General features: G+C 45.4%; 1 protein-coding gene across 2 annotated transcripts in view; it reads left to right on the top strand.

Moving 5' to 3' along the window:
- The first annotated feature begins 1,603 nt into the window (after positions 1–1,603).
- The window catches only part of ADAM12 (ADAM metallopeptidase domain 12), a 190,301-nt gene continuing 180,551 nt past the window's right edge, over positions 1,604–11,353 (top strand). The window contains exon 1 of one of the 2 annotated variants that reach the window (XM_074591862.1): positions 1,604–2,444. In XM_074591862.1, the coding sequence (XP_074447963.1) occupies positions 2,324–2,444 (121 nt within the window). In that variant the 5' untranslated portion in view covers positions 1,604–2,323. The remainder of the gene's footprint in view (positions 2,445–11,353) is intronic. The other variant, XM_074591861.1, reaches the window with a different exon arrangement.

Genomic DNA, 11,353 nt, shown 5'->3' with positions numbered 1-11,353 from the left:
AGATTAACTTCCCTTTTCCTTGATTTTTTTTTTTTTTCCGAAAGAGTTTTGAAACTGCTGTGAAATTGTACTGCTGTTCTCCAGAGCCAGGGGTAACTGCAATTCAGTAGCATTCCGTTATGGATGTCGTTAATAAAATATTTGGGACTCTTTTGTGATAAACTATCAATTAATCTATCAACTTCAAGACCATAAAATCAGTGTGGTAAAATGCAAGTGTTCCTTTCTGGTTAAGTTTTGGGGAAGGAGGAGGAATTCTGATAATATCTAGTTCATTCGTGCTAGTGAATGACCAAGATATAATTGGCTCCACGTTCTCTGTTAGCAAATATTTTGACTCAAAATAAAAATATTACCATTTAAGTGAAAAGCCATGTGGGATTACCAAAACTCTATTTAGAAGTCTTTAGTTCCCTTTGACTGATTTTTTTTAATGGGGAAAATACCTTCAAAGAATAAAAATGTCTACATGTCTTTTATGGTGGCCTTCTACAAAGGGATCGTCTATTTTAATACTAATGTTTTTAACCAATGTGCTGCATGGAGCACGTACGTCCTCAATGAGATAGTCAATAGAGTTCATTAGTTTATATTTTAAGGGATGAAATTATGCTGACTTTAGCTGTTAAAATGTAATTGATAATGGCTGAGTAGGGAAAATTTAGCATTTGGGTATTTAAAGCTATATATAGGATAATCCTCGACTGCTCGCAAGGATAGGGGGTTCCTGGGAAGGGGGGGTGATGAAGAAAACGTGTGCTGCAGAGGTGAGACGCGAGGGGTAAATGCAGACAGAGTTCAAAATCCAGAGCAACTGGAGGTGAGTCCATGGGTCTAGTTTCGGGTAAGGGAAGAAAATGTACTTTTCTGTGAAGAAAAGCAGCTGTTAAGAGGCCTTTCTGCATGTGCTTCCCGATCCCAGCTCTTTTCCAGGTTTATTTGTGCTGAGATTTGTGCTGACGTTACCACCATTATCCGGGGGATGTGACTGTCCCTGGCGCGGTTCAGAGACGCTCTCAATGGCACAAAGCCGGCACGAGGCACGATGCAGGGATCCGGCTTGGGAACGGCAGCATTTTGCACCCATTGAATTTCTGCTGGGACATTTATGCTCTGAGCTGGGGAAAGGCATGGTCTGGATCACTGAATGGTTCCCAGCCTCTGCTCCAGAACAGACCCAAATCCACGGTTCCAAAAATCAATTTTTTAAGTAGGATTGCATGGTCGTTGTGCTTTCTGACGTACAGACACCTATTAGGCCAGTTTTGCCAATTGTTTCACGCACAAGGAACGTGGGGCCAATCTGCAGAATTAAGTATCAATATCCAAAGTGCGATTTGGGAAGAATCTTAATAAATGCAAAATAAATCTGCGCAATGAAAGTGTGCGAGGATTTACAGGATTAGGATCTTTCTTTCTACTGCTCTGCAGCATTCTGCGCAACATGTGGGCGTTACATGTATTTTGGTGGTACGTTAAGGAATAGATAATCTGTATTTAGTTATTCTCCCAGACAGTCAGTAATAATAATTTGAATGAGGAGGATTTTAAAAAATGCATCTGGCAACTCTGTGGGTGTGTTGGTTGTTTTTTGTTGTTTTTTTTTTTTCTTTAAAAAAAAACAAAAACAAACCAAACCACCCCACAATATAAAATAAGTCGGAGGCACCAGGAACAACTCTGAAATAATTATGGAACTAATAAATAATCCCCGAGCTCTAACGTATGCAGATGGCTTTCCAGAGGAAGCAGCCAGGGCTGTGTGTGCAGCAGAAACGGGGAATCCTTGGCAGCTGGGAGGGAGAAGGCGGGGGGGACCCCAGAGGTGCCCCCCGCCACCCCCGCCGGAGCGGCGGAGGTGCCTGCGCGGCGGCGGGCGGTAGGACCCGGCGGAGCGGCGGGCGCGGAGCTCATTTGTTCCACGCTAATGAGCGCGGGGAGCGCAAGCCAGCGCGGACGGGCTGCTCCTTAATTGCAACGGTCAGCAGCATTTCCCTTGCCAAAACAAACAAAACAAACGAAAAAAAAAAAAACAAAAAAAAAACCAAACCATCCAAACCTCTTTAAAAAGGAAGAACAACTTTTTTTTTTTTTTTAACTTTTTTTTTCTTCCTTTTTTTTTTTTTTTTTTTTTTTTTCCTCCCTCCCCTTAAGAAAGCAGAGCCCAACTCATCAGCGGGAGCAGGAGGGGTTTTGGAGTTAACTGCATGCAGGAAATCTCTCACATCCTGAGTCCCGGCTCGCTCCTCTCTGTAACTGTATATTATGGTGCTGCTCTCCAGCCCCAGCTGATGAAAGTTTGTCTCCCTCAGTCTGGGCTAAGATGTCAAAGCGTCTCCATGCCGAGCGGCAGCGCTTCCCTCCTCCGCACCCCCCAGCCCAGATTTCCATGCTGCTGCTGCTCAGCCTCAGCTGGCTCTTCTTAGCATCACCCAGAGCGCAAGGTAAGTTCACGAGATAGAGAGAGAGAGAGAGATTTAATTTTTTTTTTGGTGGTTTTTTTTTTTTTTTAATACTTCCTCACCTTACGCTCCCTTTTAAGGGGACCAGCAACAGAAAAATGACTTTTAACAAAGCGCACCCACAAGCTCCCGGCGCGGATTTTGCGCGCCCCCCCCCCTCCCGCCTCCCTCCCCCGCACCGCGGCCGCGGTGCGGGGGAGGGAGGCGGGAGGGGGGGGGGGGGGAACCCGCGGAGGATGGGGGGTGCCCTGCGGGGGTCACTTATCCCCTCAGGGGTCCCCTGCGAACAGCAGCCTTGGGGCTGAATTCAGGTTTTGAAGAGTATTGTCAGAGAATTCCGACTCGTGTTTCCAGCCGGCGAGAATTGCCTGGAAAAAGCCAAATCCTGCTGGTCAAAAAGCGTCTCTTTCTTTTTTTTTTTTTTTTTTTTAATTTTTTTTTTTTTATTTTTGCCGGGTAAAAGTTTCCTCGCCGCCGCGTTCAGTCAGAGTGACCCGGGGAGGGGTGGGGGGGCAGATCGGTGTCTTCAGGTTTGGTTTGGTGTTTTGTGGTTTTTTTTTTGTTTTTTTTTAAAGATGTTTTTGCAAAGTCGTGGCAGATGGGGGGTGGGGGGGGGGGGAAGAGCCTAGAAAAAGTCACCCGTCTCTTTGTACGCCAAGTCTGGGGCTTTTTCGGGAATCCTTGGAGGGCCCAGGCCCTATATTTTACGCGAGAGTGGAAGGGAGATTCTCTGGCGTAAATATATGTAGCAGCGCTGAAGGGTGCGCGTGTCCCTACGTGTTACTACAAACTCTTGTCCCCCCGGGGTCTTTTTTGGTGGTTGGGGTTTTTTTGGGGGGGTTTGTTTTGGTTTTTTTTTTTTTTCTCATTGTAACTTTAAACTTTGTAAATGTTTGCTTGTCTCCAAATGTATGCGCAGCGACTCTTTCGCTGGGACTTGGGCTCTGGACTTGCGAAGAGGAAGAGAGAGATAAACTTTATATCCCGTTAGCCAGCACGTTGAAATCCTAGGGCAGACGGAGCAAGTTTAATGGAGCGGGGAGGGTTTATGTTAATGAAGTAACGGGAGGTGAAGCTTTGCTTGGCTTTTGTGAGGGGTTCTTAATTTCTCTTCGTTAACATTGGTGTTTACACCAAAGCAGCGTGTATGGGTTAAAGCCTGCAGCAGTTCTCAGGTAGATGAGGAGAAACAGGTCCCCAGCAGTGGTGGGTGGAGGGGGGGGCTGTTTGGGTGGGGGCACCACGTGCCCCTTCTCTGAGCGTGGGACCCCCTGGGGCTGCCCGGGGCCCTCCCTGTGTTGGAGGTGGGCTAGCACAGAGGGTAAACTTGACCACGTATCCAGGAAGGTTTGAGGTAAGATGCTTCAAGCATTCACCCCTGACAGAAATGAAGAACTAAACGTACCCCAAGCAGTCGTCCCTCCAATAAAATAAGAGGGCAAACTGCAGGTGACTTGGATCTAGCACACAGATGAGAGGGCGGAATGGTAAGTGGGGGTGGAAATCCTGCTACCTGTGGTTTGGGATCCCCCGAGAGCCAAGCTGAAGCTCTGGGGTTACGTTTGCGCCGCTGAATTGAGCTCCCGTAGAGTTTGTGTCAGCTGCTCATCTTCATGGTGCCCATCTTCTGGTGCCTGAGCTTGAGCAGCAGTGCTGCTTGCTGACCCAGCTGGATTTTAGGTTTGCCTTGACACATCCCTCCCACTCCTTTTCTTCCCGTAACATGTCTCTAACTTGCTCTTTTGCATCTGCAGCCAGAGTGCCCAGCGAGCAGAGCATCCTCTCCTTTAATTCCTTTTTTTTTTTTTTTTTTTTTTTTTTTTTTTTTTTTTTATCCCAGGGAAGCAGAGACCAGCTTTGGCTTTGCCAGAGCGTGTGCTGCTCTCTTGGTGGCAGAGGTGCTGAAAGTTACAGCCGCCTGTTTCAAGGCCCGGCGAAGCTGCCCGGTGACGAAAAGTCCTCTTAGCTGTGCTGGCACGCATCTCCACCGCCGTTCTGGAGCTTTGCAACCTCTACCTTTACCGCCGCGCCTGCCCTTGGCCCGGTTTTAGGGATCTGAGGTGCTGCCAGGACATGCTAATTTTTATATAAACGCATGCTTAGTGATGAAGACAGAAGTTTAAATTATGCGATGTCTTGAAAACTGGTTTTGAAATGTGGCAAGAGATAAGCATAACGTGGGACTGCCCTAGTAACAACTCTTAATATTAAACAGAAATTCTCAGGTTATGAGATAGACAACTTAAAGAGTAGCTTTGCTGCTCACTTTTAGTTTCCTTTCCAGTTTTTATGGTTTTACAATGGCCTTTTCCAGTTTTCGGTGTTGCTAGCTGTTGGTTGTTGGCTAAAGGACCTCATGGACTAAAAGGAAAACCAACTGAAGTACCAGCCTCAGCAAAGCGAAATGAGCTTTGCTATCCTGGCGGAGGGTAGTACCTAGTAGGATAAGATCTAGTCTTAGAGATTTAGTCAAATGCCTTAAAATCTACATCTGTATAAGCTTTGTGCAGAGTCAAGGCCCTCCTGTATCTGCAGGGCAGACCATGAAAGTGATGGTGTGTAAAGGTAAACTCCAAATTAGTGTGTGTGTGGAAACTCTTAAATCTCTTTGGGGTATTAGGCGCTGGCTGGAAGAACAGCGGAAAAATGAAAATCCTAAAATTGCAGTTGAGAATTTTTTACCTTCAATTAAAACAACTTTCTCTCAGTTTTTATTTTTGTTGCTGACTGCGACTGTGTTGGCTGGAATAGAAATAAATTGCAGAAGGAGAAATCTTTCCTTCTCTCTCGCTCTAAAACTGATCTCTCCAACGCGCTTCGTGTTTTAGAGCTCACTTTCAAATACTCTCCTCTTTCAAACCGTTCCAGCGTCTGTGGCAGATATTTACGGTCTGTGTATAATCACCTTCTTGTCTGCCGATTATCCCTATCAGGTCCCCTGCAGATAGCCTGGCATGAGCTGTCACTGTCCGTGGGGCTCCGTAGATCCATGCCAAAATACACCAGCTGAGGATACTATGCCCGCTCTTCGAATCATGTTCGTGTCGTTAGCTCTGCTGCTCGCTGGGGAGCTGCCGGCTTGTTTGCCGGTGTTTTGTCGGGGCTTCTCATCTCTTGCTTTCCTTGAGATTTTTGGAAAGGTCGCCATCCAGCCACAAAGAGCATCCTTGATTGACAGGCTATGTTTTGGGCGGCTTTTCATCCTGCTCTAAGGACACATGAGTGATGCTGGTGGATCAGGGCTGTGTTTATCTGCTACTTCCACTCAGGCTGTCAGCTGCTGCCGACGCTATTGATCATGAAACTCTGTTTTAAAAAGGCTGAATTTATGTAAAGACTTATTTGGTCCTCCACCAGCCTTGTTCAGACCTTGCCTATCCCAATCCTGACAGATTTATCACTAGTGATCCCTATTTTTCTAACATATCTCGCATTGCCAGTGCAAATAGTCCAAGGAGTCCAGCTGGGCTGTGTTTTATTAGCGTTTATGTGCATCCTTTTGGGCAGTACCGTTAGCGCTCCAGGGCTGCGGCGTTGCACGGGAATGGCGAGCAGCCTCCGCCAGCCCGGGGTGGCCGAAGCTTCCGCTGGAGGTGCCACCAAGCCTCCTGCCAGAGAACCTGACGTTTGGAGGCTGCACGTTTGAGGGCCGATGGGATGGGGTTTGGGCCTGACTTTTGCCGTGAGAGTTGGAAAGCGAGAAGTGACATTTCCAGGGTGTTTGCAATTAGGCCTGAAATACCGTTAACGTTGATATGGCCAGGCGCCGCTCCACCGGCAGGCTCTCCCCAGCTCTGCATCTCACGCAGCATCCAGCCCTGCTTAGGATGCCAGGCCCTCCATGCTGTTCACCTTGGAGAGGTTTATTAATTTAATGCCTTTTTCTGTTGCCTTTGTTTTTCCTCTACAAGTTCTTATATTTTACTCTACATCATCTCAGATTCTGCTCTTCATGTTGCGTGCACCTTGTACTTGCATTTCAAGTAGCTTTTCAGATTACTCCTAGGACAAAAGCACGTTATGTCCAAAATTTTCTAGTACTAGAGGCCGAAGTCACGCCTGCAGAGGTTTCTTGTAGGCCCTGCTGAGTCTCCAGGGCAAACCTGTGACAAACAAAATTAAAAATCCATGGTTTGCGTAAGTCTGTTTAGAGGGTTGGCGGTTGATTCTCGATAGGACAGTGCAGCCCAAAAGGACAATGCATCTTGTTTCTCGCTAACACAAAACAAAGTGCTTCAATTGCATTAAATTTGTATCTTTTTGATAAAAGGATCGCACTGAGAAAAGGTCTTGTTTCTTAGGAGGCCCCTGCTCCAGGACGTTGAACCTTCTCTTTTTAGTGTCTGAGTAAGACACTAAAGAGTAAGAGTTGGATATCGAGGGTGGTGTTGGCATCCGTGGTTCAGAAGGTGACTTGATCGGCTGCATCATCTAATCAGAAATGCTGACTCCTCGGTTAAATCACTTCATGTTGTTTCATAATTTTTTTTTACACCCTATATAAATGAGGTTCGCTGCTTTCCATGACTTGGAGATAGGATGGGAAATACTTGGTTAGCTTGGGGGCAGGGGGTTGTCCATTCACGAGGCCAACGGGATGGAACCGCTGATTTGATGAACACATTCTTTCTTGTCCAAAATATATAATCTAATAAGGCAAGAAGTGAATTTTTTTCATGGCCTGTTAACCATGCTGGGTAATACACAGAAAGGCATAAAAAGTCTTTTGGCGCAAAAGAATCTTTAACTACTTATCATATTCTGAGATATTTGTTAAGAGGAACCGTGTCAGTCCCTGTAAATTTAGTCCAATAGTATATGTCAGATGCGTTGAGTGAAAAACCTTCTTCTGACAATGGCGAAAGTTTGCCGTTTTTGTGCTTCTAGTTAATGTTTTCTAATTCTGAAAACAGCTGACCAAGTGAGAGAAATAAACCTCATGGGTGACTGCTTACCTTTGAAAGAATATATTAGAATATAAACTTCACCGAATCCCCCGTGTTTATGGCATTTTGTTTGGATGTAGTCATGTAAAAAACAATATTGAAAAAATGAAAAATCTGGACTTTGTCATAATGCTGCATTTAATAAGGTGAGCATGTGGGCCTGCCTGACCCTGCGTGGAGCTTCGCTTCGCCAGTGTCTTTATTCAGCAGTGACGGCAGCGTGCTGAAGAGCCTCTGCTACTTCAGCAGTTAGAAGACGTGAGGAGGAGAACCATTCAGTCTGGACTACTGAAGTCTGTATCGCTTTCCTTTCCTGCCATGGAGAGCGCTGCGGGGACAGAGCTATAGCTGAGAATAAACTGTGGCCTTCGCAGCTTCTAGGGGAGGATGCAGCATCTCATTTCTGATCCACGGCCCTTTTTGAACTGGAGGTCATAAAACTGTATCCAGGTTAAAAACCGCTCTCGCACGTTGATGCAGATGTTAAAGCATGAAGTACGCATTCCAAGTGAAATAGTATTTATTTCTTCGCGTATTGCCTCTCGAGTGAGGAAAATGCACCCCAATGAAGAGACGCTTTGATTAAACGCTTGTGGTTGAGGGGAAGGCCCGGGGTCATGGCAGAAGAAATCCTCACGCCTCAGAAAGAAGGAGCTTGTCTATTTATTCTGGGTTGTGTACATTCCTTGTTTGTGAGTCTGATCCTCAGCTGGGATGAACTGTCTCGCCTCCGTGGATGTGGCTCCTTTCTACAACCTGGTGGTGACGTTCCGTGCTGTTCATTTAAAATCTGCTCGGCGGGATGGGAGGATGCGTCGGTTAGACGAGCAAAGCTATGGGGAAGGTATCCTGGGGGTTCTCCCTGCCCTGAGGAAACAATAAAAAGAAATGGTCATTACTCCCGTAGCTCACCTCCTGAAGAAGCCTGTGAAAGTCAGGAGTTACGGACTGATCCGCTCCGTATGGTGACGTTTGTTCTGAGGTGGCACACGTAAGCCTGAGCAGGGTAGGTGGCTTCAGCAACATTAAGTAACTCTTAAGTTTTCTGGTCATTCGCGTTTTGAAAAATAGGAAGACAGAGTTCAGTGACAGCTTACGTTAGCACAGGTGCGGTTAATTTTTCTTTTTCTGCTGTTGTGTAATGCGAGTAGCAGGTATTCCCCATGCAAACAAAAACGCCTGATGGATATTAACTCCCCGGGCCAGTAGCTCATTTGCTAGGCTTGGGAAAGAACTACGGATCGTTTCCCATCCACGTTTACCTAAATTAGTACTGAAATTTGCTTCAGCTGGATTTTCTGTGTTTTCAGTGGGATTTCCCAGAGAACGTCTGAATGAAGTTGTGTGCGTGTGACGAGCACAACTCAAACTCCCACTCAATACTTTTTTTTTTTTTTTTTTTCACTGATGGTTGTATATGGGAAGGAGCATCCCTCCATACAGCTATGCTAGGGATTCCTTGTACTCAGTGGGGGAGGCTAGTAAATCCTTGGAGAAAAGGATTGTACCGTACCTTTTAAAAGACCGAGAGGAAATTGTATTTTGGGCAGCAATTTTGAACTTTATTCGGTGGAAAGTAGCCTTTCTTGAGGGTTCGGAGGGCAGGAGCTGGAGAGGAACGCTGGATCTGGATTTTCGTGTAATTATGTGGATTCATTGCTGAAAAGTGAATATATTCAGTGCTTTTTTCTTTGACATTGGAGCTCTACGGATTAGTTGTGTCTGAGCTTGTAAAACACAGGTTGTTACTTCTCTACTCGAATAAGTCTTTTTGTTAGGTGCTGCCTCGCTGATGCTGAAGGGTGAAAGGCTGAGTTTATAATCAAAATGAGAATCTCTGGGAACGGGATCTTTTGGGGAAGGAGCAGCGGTTTGGGAAGAAGCAGATGTGCCCTAGTAGTGCCTATGCTGGGGTGATGCTGAGTTAAGGTAGGACATCCTTCACTATGGCATCCTGGAAATTCCTGTGGGAAAGGCGATCCTCACTGTTTTTCACCTATTATTAGTCCTGTCCTATGTTTTTTCATGAGGAAGAATGACTGAGTCAATTTATACGGCGTGCATCAGGACTTGGAAATGAAGCAAACTTAAAACAGGATTTGCAGCAAGAGGACAGAAGTTCTCCTAAGCCGTTATATCACTTGCCTTTCAAAGCTGCTTTGGGTTTGAATCTTGTACTTACAACTTGCCCTTTTCTGTGCACTCTCCGGGCTGAGCAATTCCGTGGGGGGAACCTCTCGATACATACCCATCACCCGGTGTGCCGAAGTGCCCTCCGCCTCAGTGCTTCCCTGCTTTATTTCTCTCGTATTTTGAAATGTTCTCTTCTAGGAGAGAGAAAAAAAAAAACGACAACTCTGTCTTTGGACTGGTCCTGAATAGTAATCCCTCAGTCAAACGTAACAACATCACAAATGAGCCTGGGCAGCTGTTTCCCAAATATAGTATACGTATACATTCTATACACGGTAATAAAGCTGGGTTTTCACTATTTGAAACCTTCCGCAGTCTCCCTGCCCCCTCCTGCAGTCAATGGCAAATGTTGTTCTCAAAACTCCACTTGTCACATTTTGTTCTCGAGAACAGGGAGGATATTGAGATATACTGGCTTCTTTCCTTGAGTGCATTTCAATATGTATTTTGTATAATGAGAGCCCAAATCCTTCTCGCATTACTTAGGCTTTAATCACACTGTGCTCTCCCAAGATTGCTTTAATCGCATTTGCATCAGCAGGAGTAACTCTGTATGATGAGCAATATTTCATCTGCAAACAGAGGGGACCAATCTCGGGCGCGTGATGAGGAAGGAACTGGCTGTCCTGGATTCGTTACAGCGCAGCTCTCTAGCGAAGAATGGGGTAGCATCCTGATTTGAGAAATGGATATTCAGGAATTAGAATGAACAAAAGCTATTTTTACAGTTTTCTTGAGGACCTGTCAAGTGTGATAGTTCTCTTTTAATTTCCTAGTAAATGGCTTTTTGGCATGTGTTAACTCCCAAGAAGCGCGATGCTGCCCGGTGCAGCAGACATCATTTTGTACTCTAGCCATGACATTACCGTATATGAGAACTGAAAAGTTATATAGATATTACACCAATATATAAACCATGTGTGTTAGAAAGACAAGTTCAGTTTTGAAATATTTGACTTAGCTATGCTTTTCACTTTCAATCTGTGCCAAACATGTGCTTGAATGACTGATGGAGTCATATGGTTCCCTGAATAAAGCACTTTATTGTGCGCAAACTTAGAGCCTTCCAACAGTTGTATTACAGAAGCTTGAAGATTAAGATGATCCAACTGCTTAGGGGGTATGTTCCACAATGAACATTTTATTTTTCTTTTTTTTTCCCCCCCCTCTCTCTCTATTTTTCGCCCTAAAATGTGTCATTAGTTTGTTCAGCTGGTCGCGCGGTGACACTGACCGCAGAGCCTTTGGTGGAGAAGAAACAGCAAGTTACCCTCAAATTTAAGCTTTCACTCCCGTGTCCATGTTAAACTGTTGAACACATGACTTTTTCCATGGAGTTTATGGGCTTTCGTGGGGGAGGGGTGGTAGGGCTGTTTCCTGTGGCAGATTATTTCATCAGCAGAATTAGATTTAGGAAGGGAATAGCTCGTGCAAGAACAAGTGATGACAGGAGATAGTTCTTAGAATTTATAAAATCAAAATATTAAAAAGCATGTTTCTAATGCTGTTTAGTTAAAAGGGATCAGTGCCTCTCAAACTCCAATTTCTCATCCGGGCGGTCAGTGCCCGTGAAGCTGCTTAGTGTGAAAGATCAAGTGGAGATGCTGCGGAGTCGCGCACGGATCAGTTCAAAGTTGACAGACCTGTCAAGCTGGCGAAGGGATCTTCTTTCATTGGAAGCAGAAAGAACAGAAAATTAAATTCAGAAACGTGCGGAGTCATCTTACTGTTGCCTGTCCTCAGGCTCATCAA

The sequence above is a fragment of the Larus michahellis genome, chromosome 6 (genome assembly GCF_964199755.1).
Source record: "Larus michahellis chromosome 6, bLarMic1.1, whole genome shotgun sequence".
NCBI lineage: Eukaryota > Metazoa > Chordata > Aves > Charadriiformes > Laridae > Larus > Larus michahellis.
This window is presented reverse-complemented; position numbering and strand designations above follow the sequence as displayed.